This window comes from Ornithorhynchus anatinus, chromosome 2 (genome assembly GCF_004115215.2).
Source record: "Ornithorhynchus anatinus isolate Pmale09 chromosome 2, mOrnAna1.pri.v4, whole genome shotgun sequence".
In the NCBI taxonomy this organism is placed as follows: domain Eukaryota; kingdom Metazoa; phylum Chordata; class Mammalia; order Monotremata; family Ornithorhynchidae; genus Ornithorhynchus; species Ornithorhynchus anatinus.
In genome coordinates, this window is record NC_041729.1 from 54,948,069 (window position 1) to 54,974,568 (window position 26,500).

The 26,500-nt window shown below is 53.7% G+C and overlaps 1 protein-coding gene across 10 annotated transcripts in view; it reads left to right on the top strand.

Moving 5' to 3' along the window:
- The first annotated feature begins 1,652 nt into the window (after positions 1–1,652).
- Positions 1,653–26,500, top strand: part of CLEC16A (C-type lectin domain containing 16A) — a 276,263-nt gene continuing 251,415 nt past the window's right edge. For 7 of the 10 annotated variants that reach the window (XM_029050607.2, XM_029050625.2, XM_029050635.2 and 4 more), the window contains exons 1-3: positions 1,654–1,835; positions 20,853–20,981; positions 25,320–25,453. In XM_029050607.2, coding sequence (XP_028906440.1) covers positions 1,756–1,835; positions 20,853–20,981; positions 25,320–25,453 — 343 coding nt within the window. In that variant the 5' untranslated portion in view covers positions 1,654–1,755. Of the gene's footprint in view, positions 1,836–20,852; positions 20,982–25,319; positions 25,454–26,500 lie in introns of those variants that run through there. The other 3 variants (XM_029050671.2, XM_029050641.2, XM_029050687.2) reach the window with 3 other exon arrangements.

Here is a 26,500-nt window from a genome sequence, read left to right on the forward strand (position 1 = left end):
ACTGTATACTTCACTTCTCTGGGCCTCAGTGACCTCATCTGTCAAATGGGGATGAAGACCGTGAGCCCCACGTGGGACCACCTGATTCCCCTGTGTCTACCCCAGCGCTTAGAACGGTGCTCGGCGCATAGTAAGCGCTTCACAAATACCAACATTTTTATATATGCACATATACACATAGGCATACACATATACACGCACATATATGTAAATGATTGCACGTGTGTGTATATGCCTATACATATGTGTGCATGTGTATACGTATGCACCTATATGTGTATAGACATATATAGATGAGACAGAGAGAGATAATGTATGTATATACACACACACACACATATATGTCTATGTATATATATGTGTGTGTGTGTATACATGTGCACATACATTCACACACACACATATAAGTATATATAAATATGTACATAAATATCTATATAAACATGTAAAATATGTCTGTGTATATGTGTGTATATGTGCACACACATTCTCACACACACATACACATATCTATCTGTGTATATATATATGTGCACACACATTCACACACACACACACACACACGTATATAAAAATATCTACATATATATATACATGCAGATGTATACATATAAACATATATACTCTGAACTTACCTATTGTGTATGTATGTACGTGTATACTGTGTAGATATATCTGTGTGTAGATATACACGTTTAGATATAGAGCTCTATATCTCTAAAGAGAAAAGAGCGAGCTCCGAGGGCCTCGGGGCCATTTTTGGACACACACACACACACACATATATGTTCTGTATAGTCTGTAGATGGCTATAGATAGATATAGATATATGCTCTGTATATACTCTGTAGAGATATATCTATATCTCTACACAGAGAAGAAAGAGCTCCGTGGGCCTCAGGGGGCATTTTTGGACACACACACACACACACACACACACACATACACACACATATATGTTCTGTATAGTCTGTAGATGGCTATAGATATAGATAGATATAGATATATGCTCTGTATATACTCTGTAGAGATATATCTATATCTCTACAGAGAGAAGAAAGCGCTCCGCGGGCCTCAGGGGGCATTTCTGGCCACACACACACACACACACACACACACACACACACACACACATATATGTTCTGTATAGTCTGTAGATGGCTATAGATAAAGATAGATATAGATATATGCTCTGTATATACTCTGTAGATATATACTGTAGATATATATCTATATCTCTACAGAGAGAAGAAAGCGCTCCGCGGGCCTCAGGGGGCATTTTTGGACACACACACACACACATATATATGTTCTGTATAGTCTGTCGATATAGATATATGCTCTGCATATACTCTGTAGATATATATACTGTAGAGATATACCTATATCTCTACAGAGAGAAGAAAGCGCTCCTCGGCGGGCCTGAGGGGGCATCCTTGGCGCCCGGGCCGCAGGGCCGGGGGCAGGGGTGGGTCGGTGGGGGCGGCGCGGGGCCCGACGGGAGCTGTAGTCCTGCGGCGAGGCCGGGGGCCCAGGGACTCCATCTCCCAGGCGGCGCCGCGGCGGCGGCGGCCGTGAAGCGCGGCGGCGGCCGTAAAGCGCGGGCGGCGGCGGCCGTCGTAAAGGGCGGCGGCCGTCGTAAAGGGAGGGGCGGGAGCGGAGCGGGCGGCGAATGTGAGCGCGGGGCCGCGGCCCGCTCGGTCCGTCGCTCGGTCGGGGCCCGCGCGGGAGGAGCCGCGCCGCGGAGCCGCAGACATGTTCGGACGGCCGCGGAGCTGGGTGGGCGGGGGCCACGGCAGGGCCTCCCGGAGCATCCACTCCTTGGACCATCTCAAGTGAGTCCGGGGGGGGGGGGGGGCGCGGGGGTCCCCCCTCCCCCCACCTCCCCCTTCCCCGATCCCTCCCCCGCGCCCACCTCCTCCGGGAGGCCTTCCCACCCGCGGCCCCCCCCTTCCCTCTGCTCCTTTGCCCGGCCGAGCGATCCCCCTCTTTCTTCTCCGGATGAAGCGGCCCCCCCCCCCGGCCCCTTGGGCTCGCCGAGGTCCCGTTTGGCTTCGGTTCTGCTGCTCCGGAGCCCGGGGGGGGGGGAGGGGGGGCGCGTTGCGGGGGGCGCTCGGGCGAATGGGGGGGAGGAGGTGCGCGGAGGAAGCGCTCCGTCAATGCGATCGGATGGATGAATGAATGAATGATGAATGAATGCTCTGCGCAGAGGAGGTGCTCACTAAAGGCGGTTGAACGAAGGACGGAATGCTCTGCGCAGGGGAGGTGCTCAATAAGTGGGATGGAATGAATGACTGCTGTGCACAGAGCAAGCGCTCAGTAAGTGCGATTGAATGAATGAATGAATGCCCTGCGCAGAGGAGGCGCTCAATAAGTGGGATTGAGTGAATGAATGAGTGCGCTGCACAGAGGAAGCGCTCGATCAATACGATTGAACGAATGAAGGCTCTGCGCAGAGTGAGCGCTCAAGAAGTGGGATTGAATGAATGAAGGCTCTACGCAGAGGCGGTGCTCAAGAAGTGGGATTGAATGAATGAAGGCTCTACGCAGAGTCGGTGCTCAATAATTGGGATTGAATGAATGACTGCCGTGCACAGAGCAAGCGCTCCATAAATACGATTGAATGAATGAATGAATGCTCTGCACAGAGCGAGCGCTCAAGAAGTGGGATTGAATGAATGAATGCTCTACGCAGAGTCGGTGCTCAATAATTGGGATTGAATGAATGACTGCCGTGCACAGAGCAAGCGCTCCATAAATACGATTGAATGAATGAATGAATGCTCTGCGCAGAGTGAGCGCTCAAGAAGTGGGATTGAATGAATGACTGCCGTGCACAGAGCAAGCGCTCCATAAATACGATTGAATGAATGAATGTTCTGCGCAGAGTGAGCGCTCAAGAAGTGGGATTGAATGAATGACTGCCGTGCACAGAGCAAGCGCTCCATAAATACGATTGAATGAATGAAGGTTCTGCACAGAGCGAGCGCTCAAGAAGTGGGATTGAATGAATGAATGAATGCTCTACGCAGAGTCGGTGCTCAATAATTGGGATTGAATGAATGACTGCCGTGCACAGAGCAAGCGCTCCATAAATACGATTGAATGAATGAATGAATGCTCTGCGCAGAGTGAGCGCTCAAGAAGTGGGATTGAATGAATGACTGCCGTGCACAGAACAAGCGCTCAATAATTGAGAATGAATGAATGCTTTGAGCAGAGTAAGTGCTCAATAAATGGGATTGAATGAATGAATGCTCTGCGCAGAGTAGGTGCTCAATAATTGGGATTGAGTGAATGATGCTCTGCACAGAGGAAGCGCTCAATAAATGCGATTGAATGAATGACTGCTCTGCGCAGAGCAAGCGCTCAATAAATACTATTGAATGAATGCTCTGCGCAGAGTGAGCGCTCAATAAATACTATTGAATGAGTGAATGATGAGACAGCGAGGGCCTAGGACCTCCTCCCTCCCTCCCCGAAGCATAATAACAGTCATCGTCATTCGGGGCATCTGTTAAGCGCTTATTAGCTGCCGGGCACTGTACTGAGCGCCGTGGCGGGGGGGGGGTGGGTCCGAGCAAATCGGGCTGGACGCCGTCCCTGCCCCTCCACCCCCACCCCGAGTGGGGCTCACTGTCTCCATCCCCATTTTGCAGATGAGGCCCAGAGAAGGGAAGTGACCCGCCCCAGGGCACCCAGCAGACGAGCGGTGGAGCCGGGATTAATAATAATAATTCTGGTATTTTTTTTAAGCGCTTACGACGTGCTAAGCGCTGGGGTGGATACAATCATAATAATGTGGGTCTCCGTTAAGCGCCCGCTCCGTGCAGAGCGCTCTTCTAAGCGCTGGGGGAGATACGGGGGAATCGGGTCGTCCCCGTTTTCCAGATGAGGTAACTGAGGCCCAGCGAAGTGACGTGACTCGCCCACAGTCACGCAGCTGATAAGTGGCGGAGCCGGGATTAGAACCCATGACCTGACTCCGACAGACGATTCCCCTCCCCCCCCCTTCAAAGCCTTACCCAAGGCCCCTCTCCTCCAGGAGGCCTTCCATGATTAAACCCCACTTTTTTCCTCCTCTCCCCCTCCCTTCCGCGTCGCCCCGACTTGCTCCCTTGGCTCTTCCTCTCCCCGCCCCACAGCACTTGTCTATACCTGTCATTATATTTATTTGTATCGACGTCTCTCTATTCGTATCGATGCCCGTGTCCCCGTCCGTCCCCCCCCCCCCCCCAGACTCTGAGCTCGTTGCGGGCAGGGATTGTCGCTCTCATTTGCGGCACCGTACTCCCCCCCCCAGCGCTCAGTAGGGTGCTCTGCGCAGAGTGAGCGCTCAATAAATACGATGGAACGAACGCCCACTTCCCCGCGACGCCGGAAGCATCGCGGCTTAGCGGAAAGACCTGAGTTTTTCATTCCGGCTCCTCCGCGCGTCGGCTGGGTGACCTTGGGCAGGCCACTTGGCTTCTCTGGGCCTCGGTGATCTCATCGGTAAAAAAAAAAAAAATGGGGATTAAGACCGCGAGCCCCACGCGGGCGACCTGATTACCTTGTATCTACCCCAGCATTTCAAACACCTAGTGAGTGCTTAACAAACACCATCGTTATCATTATTATTATTATTATTATTCCCTGTCTGGTTCTCGAGTGTCCGCTCTGCTCCGACTCCCCGTCAGTGGGTCACTGGGTGTGGAACACTAATAATAATAATGGTATTAAGAGCTCACTGTGTGTCAGGCGCCGTTCTGAGTGCCGGGGCGGATACAAGCTAATGGGGTTGGACGCGGTCCCTGTCCCACATGTGGCTCACGGTCTTCATCCTCCTTTCCCCGGTGAGGTCACTGAGGCCCGGAGCAGTGAAGTGACCTGCCCAAGGTCACACAGCAGACAATAATAACAACGTCGGTATCTGTTAAGCGCTCACTATGCGCCGAGCACCGTTCTAAGCGCTGGGGGAGACACAGGGGAATCCGGTGGTCCCACGTGGGGCTCACGGCCTTCATCCCCATTTTACAGATGAGGTCGCCGAGGCCCAGAGAAGTGAAGTGACCCGCCCCCGGTCACCCAGCTGACAAGTGGCGGAGCTGGGATCAGAACCCAGGTCCTTCTGACTCCCGGGCCCGGGCTCTATCCGCAGGGACCCGCTGCTTCCCAAGCGCTGTACTGAGCGCCTGGGAGCCTGGGACACAACGGAGTCGGCAGAGTTGGTTCCCTGCCCGCGACGAGCCTACCGTCCGTCGCCGTCGCGGACCCCTCAGCCCCGAACGTGCTGGCTTGGCCCCGGACGTGCTGGCTTGTCGAGGGGGATGTTTTAGGATATTTTAGGTATCTCCCCCAGCGCTCAGAACGGTGCTCTGCACGTAGTAAGCGCTTAACAAATACCAACATTGTTATTATTAGGAAAGAGCGGGGCTGCGTGACATGCCATCCCGCCATTAGCCCCTGTTGCTTGGCTTCCGTGGGGGGGGGCGGGGAATATGTATTTTGTCGCGCTGTACTGCCCTCCCGAGAAGCAGCGTGGCTCAGTGGGAAGAGCCCGGGCTTTGGAGTCCGAGGTCGTGAGTTCGAATCCCGGCTCTGCCACTTGTCAGCTGTGTGACTGTGGGCGAGTCGCTTCACTTCTCTGGGCCTCGGTGACCTCATCTGGAAAACGGGGATGAAGACCGCGAGCCCCACGTGGGACCGCCTGATCCCCCTGTGTCTACCCCAGCGCTCAGAACAGCGCTCGGCACATAGTAAAGCGCTCAACAGATACCAACATTATTATTAGCGCGAGTGCCCGCTACACGGCGAGCGCTGAATCTCCCCGAATGGTGAGGTATCGCCCCGCCGACTGGACTGGAGAGCGTTTATCTTAATTGCTCAGCTCGTGTGGGTCGTCGGGTGCTAATTCGGGAACCTCACCAACCTGCCCCATTAGCCGGACAGATCTATTTGATCCGTATTTACCGGGGGAAGGAACCGGCGGACCGTAGGCGCCGGTTTACCTGTCCGAAACCGACCGCCGTGAACCGGCGCCCGTCAGCGGCTTCCGTCTCCGCGATAAGGCTCGGCGGGTTGTCCTTTGTTAATCGGTCCGTCAGTGCTATTTATTGAGCGCTCACCGCGTGCGGAGGAGCGTGCTAAGCGCTCGGGGGAGTACGGTTTAACGGTGCGCCAGACGTAGCCCCCGCCCACGTCGAGCTTACGGTCCAGAGCGGGAGACGGACCTTAATGTGTATAAATAAATTATGGATCTGTAAATAAGCGCCGCGGAGCTGAGTTAGGGGCGTGAATAAAGGGAGCAACTCAGGGTGAGGCGCAACGGAGCGTCCCCCTGATCACAGGAGATTTTTAGGGCCACCCGAACAGAGCCGAGATGTTTCTTTTAAACCGTTACTCTTCACGGTCCCTTTATGGCAACAGTCCTTTTGTCCCTCTGTCCTTCCTCTGATCGCCTTGTCGTTCACGAGGAGGAGAAGAGTCCAGATCGGAGTTTTCTATAAAGGGTGAGGAACGTCCGTCTGTCTTCCGGAGAGGGAGTTGGAGGAGGTTACTGTCCTCTCTCTATTTCCTCAAGTCTCGCGTGAACTGGGGCCCTCGGAAGAACACCGGACAGTGGTTTGAGGAGGTTGTTTTCCTCTCTCTTTCCTCATCTCGGGTGAACTGGGGCCCTCGGTAGAACGCCGGACGGTTGGTTGAGTCGCTCGGTCACCGGAAACCGAAAGAGTCCCGAGTCTGATTTAGCCGTTCAGCTGGAGCGGATAATGGCGCCCGGAGAAGGTCTGATTATGTGACGAGAGCACGAGGGCCGCCGTTGCTTAGGCCCGTGTCGGGGACTTAGGCTTTCGGTCACAGAACCCGGCACCCTGTAGAATGGAACAGGTAGAAAGCATGTAGCCGCCGTGAGCAGGGAATGTCACTGTTTACGCTCGTCTTGGACTTTCCCAAGCGTTCAGTCTAGTGCTCTGCACGCCGTAAGCGCTCACTAAATACGAACGAATGGATTCGAAGACAAACGAAACGGTCCCAGGAAGCCTTCTTAGGGGCCGGGCACCGTGCCGAGTGCCGGCGCGGACGCGGTACGATCAGCCGAGACGCAATCCCTGACCACCCGGAACTCACCGTCCAAGGCGGAGGAAGAACGGGTATTCGATCCCCGTTCGACAGATGAAGAAACTGAGGCACCGAGAAGTTAAGCGGCTGGCCCAAGAAACCTGTAGACTCTCGCACCCGAATTTAACAGTCCGGGTCTTGGCCAGGTGTTCGCCGTCCCAAATTCTGGTGTAGTTTGGCACGCTCTGAAATGTGCTCGGGAGGATTTCCAGAGGTGGGCTGGCGGAGAATATTCCGTTAGAAGTCGAGCTATCTCGCACATCCCCGCCCTCCGCCTACCTTCCGGTGTGAGTTTTGCTGCCGGGCGGTGATTCGAAAGGTGCTCCCGACGACGCTGTGGACGGAAGCGCTCGATGCCAACCCCAGCCACGGACCGGCTCGGTCCTGGGGAGAGGCAGCATCTCTCTCATTCGGTTTAGGAGATGGAAATGTCGTAAAACCAGCTGTCGTCCGGTCGCTTTCGCTCGTCCGCTCGTTGTGGGCAGGGAATGTCTGTTCATCGTTGTGTCGTCCTCTCCCAAGCGCTTAGTACGGTGCTCCGCACCTAGTAAGTGCTCAGTAGATACGACCGAAGGAGTGAATGAACGAACTTGGTGCCTTTCTTGCCGTTCCTCAGACTTGCTTCGTTCGGGTGCCTCTTTTGTGGCGGCCTTTAAGCGCTCTTACTGTGTGGCAGACACCGGACCAAGCGCCGGGGTAGATGCAAGCTAATCAGGCGGGACACGGTCCACGGCCCACACGGGACCCTCGGTTTGAATCCCCGTCTTCCAGGTGAGGCCCAGAGAAGTTAAGCCACCTGCCCAAGGTCACACGGCCGACAAGCGGCGGAGGCGGAATGAGAACCCAGAGCCTCGTGCGCACGTTCTGTGCGTTAGGCCGCACTGCTCTCCCTCTGACGGACATCTCCGCTAGCTTTCTGAGACACGGGGGTTTAAAGTTCCCCATTTCCAAAGGAGTTGACCTCTCCATGACCTCTCTGTCTGCGCAGAGGAAGTCGCTCCCCCTCTGGAGGCGCTTTTTGCAGAGAGGATTTCCCGCTCCTCATTCCCGCGGGAGGTGGAAAGGCGCTTGGGGCGGTGACGGAGGCGAAAGGCTGATTTTCCCGTCGTCGTCGCAGGGCAGCCGAGGTCCAAATCGTCAGGCATTCATCGTGACTCAGTGGAGTTTATCTTAGGGTCCAAGGTCTCAGTACAGCAACCGAGAGGGCGTTTCTCGCTCTTTAATTGCTTCTTATAATAACCAAGCGGCAAAGCACGTCTACCCGCGTCCCCAAAGAAGATTCTGGCGCGTGGTCTCGTTCTCTAGATTGTAAACTCCTGGGGAACAGAGATCATATCCACTGATCTCTTGCACTCTCCTGAGCTCTCGGTACGGTAGGGACTCGATAAATACTATTAATTGATTGATTCCAGAGTGAACATTATTAGCGGTCTCACCGGGAAGGGATGAGGCTTGAATACCGTCACAGGAGCTTGTGAACTAAGTTAACCTCTTTCGAAAAAGTGTTTCTGTTAGGGTTTGTTTACAGCTGTTGCAGGAATTATTTATTTGCCGTTGTTTTAATGCGATGTTCATCCCCTCGATTCTGTTTATCGCCGCCGTTCTTGTCTGTCCGTCTCCCCCGCTTAGACCGTAAGCCCGTCGAAGGGCAGGGACTGTCTCCATCTGTTACCGATTTGTACATTCCGAGCGCTTAGTCCAGTGCTCTGCACATAGGAAGCGCTCAATAAATACTATTGAATGAAGGAATTCTATGTAGTAGGCTTTTAGGAGGCTTTAAGGCAGTAATTTTAGCTCTACTATATCCAACGGTGTCAGAGATAACACTTACCTTAATCATTATTATGGTATTTGTTAAGCCCTTACTATGTGCCGAGTACCGTTCTAAGCGCTGGGCTAGGTGCGAGGTAATCAGGTTGTCCCACGTGGGGCTCACAGTCTTAATCCCCATTTTACAAACGAGGTAACTGAGGCACCGAGAGGTTAAGCGACTTATCCAAGGACACGCAGCAGACAAGTGACGGAGCCGGCATTAGAACCCGCGTTCTCCGACTCCCAAGCCCGGCCTCTTTCCACTTAGCCACGCTGCCTCAGACCATCACGTTCTGATTTTGAAACTTTGCGTATTTCCAAAGGGTGTTGGATAGAAGAGGAAGTCGTTATCTGTTTGGGGTTTTTTTAGTCCTTGTCGCTGGCAGAGCTTCAAGGAGTTTGTTCCGGAGTTGTTTTATTGGAGGGATATGTTTACGTTCATTTGGGTTTTTCTCAGGACACACAAGCGGGTAGACATGCAACTCGGGGCATTGCTTGTAAACTGTGGTAAGCATATGTTGATTCTTAGTGAGTACTGAAAAATAGCATGGTTTGGTTTTGATCTGAACGTGTATGGTTTGTGTCCTTTCCGTCACTTAAATTGCAGATGGGTATAAATGAGATGACCTGTTCGTGGACTTACTCTGATATGCGGTGGATGATTCGAAAATCTTTTGCCCTAAAGAATCTCGCTATTCTGCTAAAATATCGGCAGACGGTCGGTCACCCTACCTAATCGCGTTGTGATCCTAACTGGCGGTCGAAGTGGATTGAGGTACCTGTTCATTTTATCGAACTGTTTAATAGCCCGTCGGTGAGAGCAGCTTTTTATCCAGAAGACCGCGGGGTTAAGAGCCCAGGCGAATATTTGTTCCACCGTTACAGTTCCTAAATCTGCGAGGGCCAACTTGGCGTTCACCGCGATCGATACTGACCGGACTGAGATTTTTCTAGCGATCCAGCGCCGACATTGTCCTTGGTACTGACACGTGAACGTTTGTCGCGCGGTCCGAAGAAAGCTATTTACTCCGGATCCATTCCCCGTGATTATTTCCATTTTCTCACTGGCCCAAAAGCGTTCCAGAAGTCGCACCCAAAATGAAAGCGTCAGAGTTTACAGATAAAATGAGAATGAGCCAAATTCCCCGTTCTCCGGAAGAAACAAGAAGAAATCTGCCCGGTGAAACCGGAGAGGCCCGGGGATGTCCATTCCATCGGGGAATGGTGTTTGTTGAACTCCTGTGGTGTGCAGGCCGCCGTGCTAAGCACTTGGGAGGTAACACGCTAAAGTTGGTAGACACGATCCCTACCCTCAAGGCATTTGCAGCCTAGTGGCAGAGGCAGACGGTACAGTAAGTTACAGATAGAAGAAGCGGTAGCATCGGGGGTGATGTATGTAAGTTCCGTGCGGGTAGGTGAGCGTTAAAATATCGATCCGAAGGGGTATAGATCCAGAATAAAGTATAGATCCAAAAGGGTTGAGGTTGATGATACTAACGTTGGTATTTGTTAAGCGCTTACTATGTGCAGAGCACCGTTCTAAACGCCGGGGTAGACACAGGGGAATCAGGTTGTCCCACGCGGGGCTCACAGTCTTCTTCCCCATTTTACAGATGAGCTACCTGAGGCCCAGAGAAGTGAAGTGACTCGCCCACAGACACACAGCTGACAAGTGGCCGAGCCGGGATTCGAACCCATGGCCTCTGACTCCAACGCCCGGGCTCTTTCCACCGAGCCACGCTGCTTCTCTGTAGATCCAAACGTCTAGGCGACCCAGATGGGAGGACAGAGAGGGTAGATGAGGTTAGACAAGGACGGCTTCTTGGGGGAGGCGTGATTTTAGCGGGACTTCGAAGATGGGGAGAGCGGTGGTCTTCTGGATAGAGAGGTGTGGGGGGAACTCCAGGGTGAAGGGGCCGACACGATGGACAGTGAGCGAGATGAGACGGAGGTTTTGTAAGTAGGTCGCCGTCAGAGGCGTGAGGTGCGCAGGGTGGGTTGTGGCGGGAGGTCGGCCCGGTTAGGGAGCTGGGCGACAGGTGATTGAGCGAGTGCTTTCAAGTCGGTGGGAAGAAGTTTTCTGTCGGATATGGAGATGGTTGGGCAACGCCGGAGGTTTTGGAAGAGCGGGGAGATGCGTGCCGAATAATCTCTTTTAGAAGGATGGTCCCGGAGGCAGAGTGAAGGGCGGACGGGAGTGGGGAGAGGCCGGAGGCGGGGAGGTCGGCGAGGGGGCTGATGCGGTAGTTGAAGCAGGCTAGGGCAGGCGCTTAGAACAGCATGATGGCAGTTTGGGTGGGCAAGTTATTTCACCCAGTGGCGAAATGGGGATTGAGACTGGAAGCCCCGTGTGGGACGGGGACCGTGTCCAACCCGATATGCTTGTATCCACCCCAGCGCCCAGTACGGTGCCTGGTACACAGTGAGCACTTCCCGAATACCACGGTCGTTATTACCTTCTCTTAGTGCACAGATCAACACCCTCAACACCTCCCTCTCCCCTGAACTCAACCCCCTTGCCCCCCGTCCCTCCGCCGACCTCGTACCACTAACCTACAACCCCGCATTACCTTCACGGTACCCTTCCTCCGCTCCTGGGCCCGTCTCTCCGACCGTGTCCACCTTAAATTCAGTCTTACCTGCTTCACTTCAGCCCGCTCCTCTGCCCGACAATAATACTTCTTCCTAATTCGCTATCACACCCTCTGCCCCCTACCAGACTGTTCCGGACATTTAACTCCCTCCTCAAGCGTCCTGTCCCCCACCTCGCCAGCTCCTTCCCCTAACGACCTGGCCACATACTCCATGAGCAAAATTGAAAACGTCAGGTGCGATCTCCCTAAAATCTCCCTTGCTCCTCTCCCGTCTCCGCCTCCGCCCTCTTTGACTCTCCCTGTAATCCTCGAGTATCTCAAGAAGAGATCTCTTGCCTCCTCTCTAAACCTACCCCATCCGCCTGTGCTTCTAAACGCGTCCCTTCTTACCTTGTTAAAATATTCCCCCTTCTCTTCTTCCGTTCACTTTCCAACAGCTTCTTCCCTACTGCTTTCAAACATGCTTACGTAGTCCCCTGTCCTAAAAAAATCCTTCCTTGACTGCATGGCTCCCTCCAGCTGTCGTCTCGTCTCCCTCCCGCGGTACCTTTCCAGAATTCTCGGGACAGTTGGTTACACCCTCCGCCTCCGCTTCCTCTCCTGCAGTTCTCGCCTCGATCCCCTCCGGTCTGGCTCCCGCCCCCTTCGCTCCACAGAAACCGCCCTCCCTAAGGTAACCAACGATCGCCTTCTCACCAGATCTGACGGCCCCTACTCTATCCTGATCCTCCTAGACCTCTTAGCTGCCTTGGACCCTGTAGGTCACCCCCTTTGCCTTGAAACGCTATCCAACCTTGGCTTCATTGACATTGTCCTCTCTTGGTTCTCCTCCTATCTCTTTTACGCCTCCTCGATCTCTTCCTCAGACTCCTTCCCTGTCTCCCGCCCTCCGACGGTGGGGGTCCCTCAAGGCTTAGTTCTAGGTCCCCTTCTATTCCCCGGCTCCCTTGGAGAGCTCCTTCGGGCCCATGGCTTCATGTGGATGGTTCCCAAATCTGCATCTCCAACCCTGACCGCTCTCCCTCTCCGAAGTCTCTCATTTCATTCTGCCTTCAGGACATCTCTACCTGAATATCCCGCCAGTCCCTCAAACTTAAAACATCCGAATCCCAACTCCTCATTTCCCCCCAGAAACCCTCACCTCCCTCTGTCTGTGCCCCCTCCCCCCCCCCCAGTAGACAATACCATTATCCTCCCTATCTCACAAGCCCACTGACCTCGGCGCCGTCCTCGACTCATCTCTCTCATTCCACCCACGCAATCAAGCCGTCGCTGAGTCCCGTCACTTCTCTCTTCACAACGTCGCCACGATCCTCCCTTTTGTCTCCGTCCAAACTGCTGCTCTGCTGATCCAAGCACTTACCCTCTCCCGCCTTGACTACTGCATCTGCCTCCTCGCTGACTTCCCCGCCTCCTGTCTCTCCCCACCCCGGTCCGTACTTCACTCTGCTGACCAGATCATTTTTGCTGAAAAACCGTTCCGTCCCCGCTCCTCAGAACCCCCCCGATGTTTCCGGTCCACCTCCTGATCGGATAGAAACTCCTTATCGTCGGCTTTAAGGCGCTCGATCGGTTCGCCCGTCCTGCTTTCTTGCTCATCTGCATACAGCCCATCCCTCCTGCTTTGTTCTTCTAGTGCCAGATTACTCAGTGTCCCAGTCTCAACTCTCTCGCTGCCGACCCCTTTCCCAAGTCAACCCCCTAGCCAGGAACCTCTTCCCCTTCCGCGTACGCCAGCCCAACGCTCTCTCCGCCTTCCAAGCTTTAATAAGGTCACATCTCCTCCAAGGGCCCCTTCTCCGATGACTCCGTCTTTTCCCCGGCTTCCCTCTCCCTTCCGTGTTGTCTCTGCACTTGGGTCTGTGACCTTTGGTGATTTGACAGTTTCCCCATCCTCAACTCCAAAGCACCTGTGTACATTCAGTCGATCAACTGAATTTATATTAAGGTGTATCTCCCCCTCTGGCCTGTAAACTCCCTGTGGGCAGGGAACGTGACTCCGCCAACTCCGTTGGATTGTATTCTCTCAAGTGCTTAGTGCAGCACTCTGCACATTGTAAGTGCTCAATCAATACCACTGATGATGATGCAGAAGTAGAACAGACAGAATTTGGTGGCAGATGGAATACGTGGGCTGAATGAGACAGATGAGTTGAAGATAATGCTGAGGTCTTGGATTTGTGAGGTTGGGGACAGTGGTGCTGTCTGCAGTGATGAGAATGTCCTGGCGGGGAGAAGGTTGGACGTTTTAGGTTTGAGTTGCAGGTGGGATAGCCACGTGGAGATGTCCCGAAGGCAAGAAGAAAGGGAGGATTGCAGAAAAGGAGACAGTTTGGGGCTGGAAAGGTGGGGGATCATCCGTGTAGAGATGGAAATTGAAACTTTGGGAGTGAATGAGTTCTCCAAGGGAGTGGGTGTAGACGGAGAATAGAAGCGGGGGACTCAACTGAGTCTTGAGGGACTCCCCCACTTAGTGGGTGGGAGGCAGAGGAGGAGGCCTCGGGAATGAGCGGCCAGAGGGACAGGCGGAGAACCGGGAGAGGACAGGGTCAGTGAAGCCACGGTTAGACGGCATTTCCAAGAGAAGAGGAGGGTGATCCACGTTGTCGAAGGCAGCTAAGAGGTAGAGGAGGATTAGGGTGGAGTAGGGGCTGTTGGATTTGGCAAGAAGAAGGTCATTGGTTACCTTGGAGGGGGCTGTTTCGGTGGAGTGAAGGGTGAAGGCTGGCTTGCAGGGGGTCAAGGAAAAAGTAGAGACAGCAGGTGTAGACAACTCGCTCAAGGAGTTTGGAAAAGAACAGGCAGAGGGAGACGAGGCAATAACTGGAGGGAGCCGTGGGATCAAGGGAGGTTTGGTGTTTTTTTAGGATGGGGATAGGTGGGCAAGTTTGAAAGCAGTGGGGAAGAAGCCATTTGAGAGTGAGTGGTTGAAGAGGGCAGTCAGGGAGAGAAAAAGGGAGGGGGCAGATGTTTTAGTAAGGTGCAGAGCGATGGTACCGGGGGCACAGGTGGATGGGGGTAGACTTTAAATGACGGTGGGGAGACCGCGTCTTGGGATACTGCTGGGAAGTACGTGGGAGTAGAAGAAGGGGCAGGAGGAGGTGAGGAGCGGGGGAGATTTAAGGGAGGTCATGCCTGATGGTTTCCGTTGTATCGGTAAAATAGCTGTCAGGGTCATGGGGGCAAGAGATGGGGGAAGCATGAAGGGGGAGAGGGTCTGAGGATGGAGCGAAAAGCCTGAATCACCTGTGCAGGCAGAGGTCAGGGGAGTTAATAAGGACAAGAGTTGTTGCCGGGGCAGAATTATAGCAGGTGAAGGAGAGTGAGTTTAAGGTGACCGACATGGGCCCGATGTTTGGATTTCTGTCAGCGGCACTGGCTTAGTTAACGGCGCCTATTTGTTTCCCAGATAAATACTCTATTTTATGGAGAAAAATGTCTCATCTCTCCAGTTTAGCGTCCGGTAACCCCGGAGTGAACCTTCGCTCCAGATAGCTCACTGGTTCTGGGTAGACAGTTTTTTTAAACCTCAATCTTATCACTTTCTAATTGCAATTTGCTGCTTTTGAAGAATATTCGTGGGTAAAGTCGATCTGCCAAGCGCACGCCGTGTGGCCTTGGGCAGGTCGCTTAACCTCTCTGTGCCTCAGGTTCCTCGTCTGTAAATGGCAATTAAATATCTGTTCTCTCTCCTATTTAGACCGTGAGCCCCATGCAGGACAGGGCTTGTGTCCAACGTGATAAACCTGTATCTACCCCAGTGCTTAGAACAGTGCTTGACATGTAATAAGTGCTTCTTGAATACCTTAATGAATGATTCACTTCCCATCCCCTCGTGTTGAAATCACCTGACTTACGTCAGACATAAAGGTTTTGTGTTCTAGAAAGCATTAAAATTTGATTTTTTTCAAAGTGAGTGAATATTTACCTCCCTGTGTATAATTATCGTGGGGTTTCAAGGTGACGCCCTAATCCCCTTATGCTCCCGTTGCCCGCACAAGCTCTCTTCCGTGCCCAGTACTAGCGAGAGCTGCGGTGGATATCTTTCTTAATCCCCTTACCCCCAAAATTTGGAAATGCAACCCAGGTATCTCCCATTCACCTACAGCCCCCGTCTTGGGGCGGTAGAATCAGAAACGGCTGTTACGCAGCTCTGACGCCCTTTGTGGCAAGGGGCTGCGGGGCAGATGGGATGCTTTGGGCCCTTATTTTAAAAAAATTGCATTAAGCGCTTACCGTGTGCCCGGCCCTGTACTAAGCGCTGGGATAGGTACAGGGTTGGACACAGTCCCTGCCCCCCATGGGGCTCACGGTCTTAATCCCCGTTTTACAGATGAGGTAACTGAGGCCCAGAGAAGTGAAACGACTTGTCCAAGGTCACACAGCAGGCAAGTGGCAGAGGCGGGATTAGAACCCAGGTCCTTCTGACTCCCAGTCCAATGCTCTGACCATGGGACCGCGCTGCTTCCCGGAGGAGATCTGTGGGATCTTCCTGGCTCCCACCTATTTCGGAAATGGGACCCGGACAATGCCCGTTCCTTTTAAAAGAAAACGGGTGGCTGCGCTTTGGAATTCCCCGAGGCGAGAAGTGACAAGAAGCGAGCCAAATTGTGGCTGGAAGTCGTAGGGTGTCGGGCGGTGGGGAGGGTGTGGGGGGTGGGGGGGGGTGTTTGTGTGACAGAGGATGGTGTGGGAGTCAGAGACAAATCAGTGGATTAAGAAAAGAAGGAAGGGGGGCAAGTAAAACTTGGAGGAGGTAGTCTGTCTGAAGTGAGGACCGGGAGAAGGAAGTTGCAGTGAAAGTGAAGGGAGAGGGGAAGAGGAGAAGGCGGAAGAAATGGAGAAAAAGAAGGCTAGGTGGTTCAGAAAACAGAACTAGATCATTTAGTAGCAGAGGAAAGACTGAGTTATAGGGGAAAGTGAGTATCAGAAGGGAAGGAGTGAAGGTGAGGGGCGAACAAGTGGAAAGGAAAAGGACTGAATCCATCACTGGCATTTACAAAGCGCGTAACACAGCAGAGCACTATCCTAAGCGCTTGGGAAAGTACAGTGCCATAGAGGCGGTAGACGTGATTCCTGCCCACAGGGAGCTGAGAGTCTTGATAGGGAGACACACGGTAATGTCAGTAAATTACAGATATGTACCTAAGTGCTGTGGGGCTGAGGGTGGGGTGAATCCCAAGTGGGCACGGATCTAAGATTATAGACAAAGCAGAGAGGGGGTGAGGAGGGAGGGAGTTCCAGGCCCAAGGCTGGACGCGGGCAAGGGATCGGCAGCGGGATAGATGAGATCAAGGTACGGAGGGGAGGTTGGCGTTAGAGGACGAAATGTGCGGGTCGGGTTGTAGCGGGAGATGAGTGAGGTAAGGTAGGAGGGGGAGAGCTGAATGAGTGCCCCTTAAAGCGGATGATGAAGAGCTTCTATTTGATCTAGAGGTGGACGGGAAGCACTGGAGGCTTCTCAGGAGTGCGGAGATGGGGACTGAAAGGTTTTTCAGAAAAATGATCCAGGCAGCCCAGCGAAATATGGACTGGAGTGGGAGCCACAGGAGGCGGGGAGATGAGTGAGGAGGCTAGTACAGTAGTGGAGGTGGGAAATAAGTGCACGGATCAGCGTGGTGGCGATTTCATTGGAGAGGAAAGGGTGGGTTCTAGAGATGTGGTGACAGGATTTCTTGACAGATTGAAGGCGTCAGTTGAATGAGAGATGAGTCGAGGACGATGCCAATTTAATGGCTTGGGAGACAGGGAGGACGATGGTATTGTCTACAGTGATGGGAATGTCTGGACAGGGATCGGGTGGGAAGATGAAGAGCTGTGTTTTGGACACGTTAAGTTGGAGCTCTAGGCGGGACATCCGAGTAGAGACGTCCCGATGGTAGGAGGAGATGCGAGACCGCGGAGAGGGAGAGAGATCGGGGCTGGCGAGGGAGATTTGGGAATCGTCCGTTCGGAAGTGGTAGGTGAAGCCACTAGAGGGAATGAGTTCTCCCAGGGAGTGGGTGTAGATGGAGCATAGAAGGGGACCCAGACCTGAGCCTTGAGGGACCCCCACAATTAGAGGATGGGAAGGAGAGGAGGAGCGAGCAAAAGAAACTGAGAAGTAACAGTCAGAGAGGTGGGAGAACCAAGAGAGGACAGGGCGGGTGAAGCCAAGATTAATTGAAGAAGGCGAAGCCGGGCAAAGGTGTAGAAGAGAGCCGGGGCGGCGCCGAAGAGAAGAATGTCGATGATACAGGCGGAGCGGGACCAAAGAGAATGAAATGGACAAGGAGGAAATGGGGAAATGCTAAAAAAAACCACTGACGGTGCCCAGATATCAGCTAGCGATGCGTGCTTTTGGAAAACATTCTTGCAGTAACAGATTGTTGCGATATTACTGGAATCGTGAGGCGTGCCAGGGAAGGGGGATTTGGAAGAGTGTTTTACCAAAGGTGCTATTGCTCAGAGAACACAGAAACCAGAGAGTGAGGAAGTCCTTGAAAAAAGGGAGGCGGCATTTCTTGGTAGGAATGGGTTGGATAATACCAGCGTATGTCTTGAGCACGTTTTGATCCGTGCGGGGAACTGATCGGTTCATTTGCTGAACCGATAAATATGTGTGTCGCACCCAGAGGGGCTCGGTAAATACCACTGAGTGATGAATGATGATTCTCACCTGGTCCTTGGCCCACAGGATAATAGTAAGAATAGTTGGGATATCCGTTGGGTGTTTTCTCTGTGCCAGGCACTTTACTAAACGCCGGAGTGGGTACCAGGTGATCGGGTCGGACACGGTCCCCTTCCAGGGCTCCCAGTCTTAATCCCCATTTTACAGATAAGGGAACTGAGGCCCAGAGAAGCCAAGTGACTTGCCCAAGGTCACACAGCAGACAAGTGGCAGAGCCGGGATTAGAACCCGGATCCTTCGGACTCCCAGGCCCGTGCTCTCTCCACTAGGCCGAGGAGACTCCTGATCCAAGAACTGGGGGGGGGGGGGGGGGGGCAGGAAGTGCGGTAAGGAAGGATGAAAGTAATTTTAAAAAAATATATATATGACAACAAGGATGACGAAGCGAGAGGTGAAGTAGACCCGGTTCTTCCCTAACGTGAGAGTCGCGTCGTCGCGAAGCCTCGTTGGTGGGAAGCTCGTGCTGTGGTATTCACCCACTCCTGGGCTGGGCAACTCACGCTCTAGTACGCACCCACTCTGTGCCGGGAAATTCGGGGCTGAACACCCACCCACTTCAGCGCTGGGAGACTCGTACCGTAATACCCACCACTCCAGCGCCGGGAAACACGGGCCAGAGTACCCACCCGCTCCAGGGCCAGCCAGAGGGACAGGTGAGCATGCATCCAAGCGGTTTCTTCAGTAGTGTGACCCGCCAAGGCCAAAAAGGCTTGCATTGTGTGAATCGGAATTGCCCAGTGGAAAAAAGCACGGGCCCAGGAGTCGGAGGAACCGGGTTAAAATCCTGGCTCCGCCACTGGCCCGCCCCGTGACCTTGGGCGGGTCACTTCAGCTCTCTGACGACGATTCCTGTTCTCCATAATACCAGCGTCTGTCTTGAGCACGTCTTGATCTGGGTGGGGTACTCATTGGTTCATTTACTGAACCCATAATGTGTGTTGCACGCAGAGGGGCTCAGTAAATACCACTGATCGATTAATGATAAATCATTACTAGATCACTACTAGACTGTGAGCCCCGCGCGGGACGGGAGCTGTTTCCCACCTGATTGATTTGTATCTATCCCTGTGCTTAGGACGGTACAGGACACATGGAAACCACTTAACAAATACCATTTAAAAAAAAAAAAAAATCCCCGATAGTCCGATCAGTGGCATTTATTGAGCGCTTACTATGTGCCGAGTGCCCTATACAAACCACTTGGGAGAGTACGGTACAACAGAGTTGGCTGACACGTTCCCTGCCCGTAACAAGCTTTTCCGTCTAGACGGGAAGACAGACATTAGAATAAACAGGTGACTTATATAATTACCGCGTGCTAGCCGAGGCGTGTTTTGAAAACATGCAGCGGCTAAAGGAGGAGTTTAGGTTCCGCCCGAGCGTCTGGTGGCTGGCAGAATTCACGATCGCAACCCTCGAGACGACTCTAAATAATAATAATGACGCTGGTATTTGTTAAGCGCTTACTATGTGCAGGGCACCGTTCTAAGCGCTGAGGTAGATACAGGGTAATCAGGTTGGCCCACGTGAGGCTCACAGTTAATTCCCATTTTACAGATGAGGGAACTGAGGCCCAGAGAAGTGAAGTGACTCGCCCACGGTCACCCAGCTGACGAGTGGCCGAGCCGGGATTGGAACCCACGACCTCGGACTCCCAAGCCCGGGGCCCTTCCGCCGAGCCACGCTGCTTCCCTGGAAGCACGCCTCCACTGCTGCCGAATCCACTGGCAAATCTCCCACTCCCCGGCTGGCCTTGTGTTGGCGGGGCGTCTCAAACAGTCCCCCTCTAAACCGCAGACTCGTTGCGGGCGGGGAATGTGTCGGTTATGTCGTCGTGCTCTCCCAAGTGCGTAGCGCAGCGCTGTGCACACTGTAAGCGCTTAATAACTACGATTAGACCCGCCGTCTTTGCACTTTTTGTCAAGTAATGATAATGATAACGGTGGTATTTAAGCGGGCACCGTGCGCCGGGCACTGTACGCAGCGCCGCGGTGGATGCGGGCCAGTCGGGTGGGCCGCAGTCCCTGTCACCCGGGGGCCTCACGGCCTCAATCCCCATTTGACAGATGAGGTAACTGAGGCACAGCGAAGCGACTTGCCCCAGGTCCTGCCGCAAGCAAGTGGTGGAGCCGGGATTAGAACTCATGACCTTCTGATTCCCGGGCCCGAGCTCTATCCGCTCCGCTGATAATAATAGTTATGGTATCTGTTAAAGCGCTCACCATGTGCCGAGCACTGTTCTGCCGCTCGTGTGCCATTAAGATCGCAGCGTTATTGTTTCGCCAGGCGTTCTCCTTGCTTCTCATCGATCCCGAGGTGTTTCCCCAAGCCCAGGTCCATTTTGCATTCTCCGTCGTGGCAGTGAGGAATGAATCGGGCAGAACCGGGCTGACCTGCCCGCGTCCGCTGACCCCCACGGGCGGTGAAGAACACGGGAGGTGAAGGCGGGCCACCCCAAGCCTCGAGGGTCCTTTGAAAGCTAGATTGCTTTGTTCTTTTGAAAACTGCCCACAGACAGTTTGTTCTCTCCTCCTCAATCCGCGTCGCTGCTGCTCAGCGATTTAAGCGGGGAATCAGTACGAGGGACCGCAAGCCGCGGGGCAGTCCGGGGACGTTGGCCAGGTATCGTCGTGGCAGCCGAACCCGATTTGATTGTCGTTTTTCTCCCTCCTCCGCAGGTACATGTATCACGTCTTAACCAAAAACACCACCGTAACAGATCACAACCGTAACTTATTGGTGGAGACTATTCGTTCCATCACAGAGATCCTTATCTGGGGAGACCAGAATGACAGCTCCGTGTTTGAGTAAGTAGCTTCTTTTCCTCCCCCCCGCCGTCTGCTTTTTTAAAGACACGTCTCTTCCCTCTGCCTCTGTACTACTGAAGACCTTCAAGTCCCGTGGGTGCCCAAAGGAGCGAGGCCTCTTCCGTCATTCGTCGTTTAAATTATCATCAATCCTATTTGTTGAGCCCTTCCTGTGCGCGGAGCACTGTAGCGAGCGCTTGGGCGATGAGGTCTAACGCGGTTTCCCCGGTTCCAGCGCGGCTTGTCGTTTTCAGTGCGCTGACGAGGGTGATGACCGCTGTTCCTCCCCGTCACGTCTATAATCAAGACAGGTTTCCGTGTAAACTCGTTGTGGGCAGGGCACGTGTCTCTCTCTTGTTCTGTGGCACTCTCCCAAGCGCTTAGTGCAGTGCTCTTCACACAGTAGGCGCGCAATAGATCCAGTCGAGTGAAATGAACGAAATGTGCCCTACCGTTGTTGGCGTTTTGATGGCGGATGCCTTTTCGGGAGGATACGGCTTTCTGTCTTTTTGGTGCGGGGTTAAGTCCTCTATTTTAACGGAAGGAGAGCATCCGAAAATTGGATTAGAACAGAATGGATTTGAACGTCAGGTCTGAACTCCTTTTGAGAATGCAGGCGGTCTGCGTGAGCTCCAAGAAGAAATTCCTGTTAGAGGATCATCATCCCATCCCGGCTCTGCCCCTGGTCAGCTGCGTGACTGCGGGCGAGTCACTTCACTTCTCTGGGCCTCGGTCACCTCATCTGGAAAAGGGGGATGAAGACTGTGAGCCGCACGTGGGACGACCTCATTCCCCTGTATCTCCCCCAGCGCTCAGAACAGTGCTCTGCACGGAGTAAGCGCTTAACGGATGCCAACGTTGTTATTATCCTCGCCCCTTTCGTGTACTGACTGGTAGCAAACCTCACCAGTCACTTGCCAAGAGGAAGAAAAATGCTGAAGTTAAGGGTAAAACCGCTCAGGATTTTAGGCCGGTTTCACAAGGGATGGCCTGGAGCAGGTTTCTAAGGACGAGTGTGAAAGTAGTAGGAATTACACTTAGTAAGCACCTCCAATATGTACAGCACTTTGCTCCGCTGGGGAGAATAACAATAATAATAATAATAATAATAGTGTTGGTATTTGTTAAGCGCTTACTATGTGCAGAGCACTGTTCTAAGCGCTGGGGGGAGATACAGGGTCATCAGGTTGTCCCACGGGAGGCTCACAGTTAATCCCCATTTGACAGATGAGGCAACTGAGGCACAGAGAAGTGAAGTGACTCGCCCACAGTCCCACAGCGGCCCAGTGGCCGAGGCGGGATTCGAACCCCTGACCTCTGACTCCCAAGCCCGGGCTCTTGCCACTGAGCCACGCCGCTGAACAAGGTTGTTGATTCCAAAACCGACGCCGGCCCGCGGAGGCTCAGAGTTTAGCGCGGGAGAAGGTAGATTCCCGGGCAGATACTTAGAGGGTGATTTTAATTTTTTTTTAAAAGGGGGCAACAGCGTGGCCTGGTGGAAAATCATGGCCCTGGAAGTCAGAGGACCTGGGTTCTAATCCCGGCTCCCCCACGTGCCTCCTGGGTGGACTTGGGCAAATGCTTTGTTTCTCTGTGCCTCAGTTACCTCATCTGTAAAATGGGGATTCAGCACCCGTTCTCCCTCCCGTATAGATTGCGAGCCTCTGCGGGACAGGGATCGTGCCTGACGCGATCATCCCGTATCTTCCCCGGTGCTCAGACCGGTCCCGGACACCCGGTGAGCACCTAACAAATACCGCAGCGATGACGACGATGCTTACGAGAAATAGGAGTTTGTGACGGCCGTGGGGGGAATGAACAGTGCCGAGTCTCCTCGCTACTCCGGGCAAAACTATCCCGTCCAACCCTTCGCCCGAGCGTGAGGAGGAGCGTGGCCCAGCGGGTAGAGCCCGGGCCCGGGGGTCGGAAGGTCTCGAGTTCTAATCCCGGCCCCGCCGCTCGTCCGCTGTGTCACCTTGGGCAAGTCACTTCACTTCCCCGGTGACCTCATTCTGCAAAGCGGGGATGGAGACTGTGAGCCCCACGTGGGACGGGGACTGTGTCCACCCCCATTTGCCGGTGCCCACGTCAGCGCTTAGTACGGAGTAAGCGCTTAACGGATACCACGATCATCGTTTATTACCAGCGTGGGGATCGGGTCCTTGCAAGAGCCCCGTCTCAGAAAGACCGGAGCGGGAGGGACTCCCCTATTTCTGTGGGGGCGTCTGTAGACGAACACGTCCGTTTCCTACCAACCCCCGGGGCAGAGCGCGGAGTGGAAGCATGTGCTCGGCCAGAACTGAGCGTCTGACCGCTTGCCGTGGCTGTTGTTCCCTCTGCACTCTCTTCTCTGGAGAAGGAACCCGTGGAGCCGGGGTGGGCTTTGCAGAGAAGCAGCGTGGCTCGGTGGAAAAAGCCCGGGCTTGGGAGTCAGAGGTCATGGGTTCGAATCCCGGCTCTGCCACTTGTCAGCTTTGTGACTGTGGGCGAGTCACTCAACTTCTCGGGGCCTCAGTGACCTCATCTGTCAAATGGGGATTAACCGTGGGCCTCACGTGGGACAACCCGATTCCCCTGCGTCTGCCTCAGGGCTTAGAACAGTGCTCTGCACGTAGTGAGCGCTTAACAAATGCCAACCTTATTATCATTTAACCTCTCGGGGCCTCAGTGACCTCATCTGTCAAATGGGGATTAACTCTGAGCCACACGTGGGGCAACCCGATTCCCCTGCGTCTACCCCAGGGCTTAGAACAGTGCCCTGCACATAGTAAGCACTTAACAAATACCGACGTCATCATCATTATTATTATTCGTGGCGCTCTACTCTTCGACATGCCAGGGGCGTGACCGAATAATAACGTTGGTATTTGTTAAGCGCTTACTCTGTGCAGAGCACTGCTCTAAGCGCTGGGGTAGACACAGGGGAGTCGGGCTGTCCCGCGTGGGGCTCACGGTCTGAATCCCCATTTTACGGATGAGGTCACCGAGGCACAGAGGAAGTGAAGTGACTCGCCCACAGTCACACGGCCGACAAGTGGCCGAGCCGGAATTCGAACCCACGACCTCGGACTCCAAAGCCCGGGCTCTTTCCACTGAGCCACGCCGCTTCTCTACCTGGCTAGCGGGAGCCCTAAAGAAAGAGTCAGAAGCATTTTTATTAAGCAAAAACACTTCTTCTCCATTTCCGGTCTTTTGCTAAAAACCATTTTGCTTTTAGGAATTAATTAGTTGCAAAAACCTCGTAGATGCTGCGCTATGATAATAATGACGGTACTCGTTAAGCACTTATTACGTGCCGGGCACTGTTCTCAACGCTGGGGTAGACGCAGGGTAATCGGGTCGTCCCCTGTGGGGCTCACGGTCTTAATCCCCATTTTACAGACGAGGTAACCGAGGCACAGAGGAGTCGTGACGTGCCCCACGTCACACAGCAGGCGAGTGGCAGAGACGGGACTCCGTGACTCCCAAGCCCGTGCTCTTTCCGTAAGGCAGGATTTACTTCCGGGAAACCGGGAAGCAACTGAGTCTCAGTCGCAGGCACTGGGATCTTCACCCCCTATTCACCCCTTCCTCGGCCCCACGGCGCTTTATGCACGTATCTGCAATTTCCGTACGTTAACGGTCCGTCTCCCGCTCTAGACCGTAAACTCGTCGGGCACAGGGAATGTACCTACCAACTGTTATATTGTACTCACTCAAACGCTTAGTACAGTGCTCCGCAAACAGTAAGCGCTCAATAGATAGAATGCCAATAATGGCATCTGTGAAGCGCTTTTACTATGTGCCAGGCAGTGGTCTCAGCGCGGGGATAGATGCGAGGTCATCAGGTTGTCCCACGTGGGGCTCCCAGTCTTAATCCCCATTTTACAGATGAGGCAGCTGAGGCCCAGAGAAGCGAAGGGGCCTGTCCGAAGTCACCCAGTCGACAAGCGGCGGAGGCAGGGTGTGATTTCTCGACCCTGGGCGAGACGCTTCACCTCTCCGTGCCTCAGTTGCCGCAACCGTGAAGTGGGAGTTAAGACTTTGAGCCCCATGTGGGACGTGGACTGGGTCCAACCCGATTAGCTTGTAGCGCTTAGTACAGTGCTTGGCACACAGTAAGTGCTTAACAGATACCGTGACGGAAAACAGCTGAAACGTGTCCTCTCCCAGTGCTTGCTGGTGATCGATTTGAGAGCGGTAGGTCCCCTGGTCTGTGTGCTGTGTATGTGAAAAGATCTCTCACTTCTTTTCCTCCTCGTGCTACGCGAATTAGGAAACGTGTTGAAGTGCGTGTGATTCGAGGTCGTACGGTGATGGTACGCCATTTTGATCGCTCGTTCTCCAACTCTGTTCCAGCTTCTTCCTGGAGAAGAATATGTTCGTCTTCTTCCTGAACATCCTGCGTCAGAAATCCGGTCGTTACGTCTGCGTTCAGCTACTGCAGACCTTGAACATCCTCTTTGAGAATATCAGCCACGAGACCTCACTGTGTAAGGATGCTTTTTTCAGTATTTAAGACAATCAGTCAAGCCCTTGGGGCCTGCAGCTTTTAACAGTGGCCTTTCCCGGCCTTAAATATGAACGCCTGCCAGGTTCAGAACCCCGGGGACAAAGAATTATTCAAGCCACTGCCGGGTGACCCGCCGGTAGATTTAAAAAAAAGCACCGACAAGTACTCTTCAGACGAATCTGACGAGAAACGTATTTATTTGGGTTGCCTTCTGACTTTGCGTTTTGTACACGGGTCCCGGACGATGGTCGAAGTAAATGATCAGAGCAGGGGTTTTCGGCTTTTTACTTTAGAAACCGTACCCCAGCAGGCCCCAGGTTTCATCTGGAGTATTTCTCTTCCCTTGCCGTCCCACTCCCCACTGTCTTCTGCTCTAGGTTGTTATAACTGTGGCTGTTAAGCGCTTACTACGTGTCAAGCTCTGTTGTAAGCACTGGGGATAGATACGGAATAATCCGATTGGATATAGTCCCCGTCCCACAGGGGACTCGCCGTCCAAGTCGGCGGGGAAGAGGGTTTACGAACGAGGCAGCTGAGGCCCGGAGAAGTGAAATGACGTGCCCACGATCACCCGGCAGACAGGTGGCAGAGCCAGGATTAGAACCCAGGTCCCCCGCCTCCCAGGCCCGGGATCTATCTGCCAGGCCACGCCACTTCTCCCAGGCCCGCCTCCTCTCCCCCTCAAGAGAGACGGATTCGGTCAAGTAAGAGAGTGGAGCGGCCGAAGCCAAAGCAGGTGAGCGGGGCCGCCGCCGAGCGGCGTGGCTCGGTGGAAGGAGCCCGGGCTTGGGAGTCAGAGGTCGTGGGTTCGAATCCCGGCCCCGCCGCTTGCCAGCTGTGTGACTTGGGGCAGGTCACTTCGCTTCTCTGTGCCTCGGTTACCTCGTCTGTCCAACGGGGATTAAAAGCTGTGAGCCCCAGGTGGGGCAACCCGATCACCTCGTCTCCCCCCAGCGCTCAGAACAGCGCTTTGCACATAGTAAGCACTTAACAGATACCACCGGTATCATTATTATCAACCTCGGCC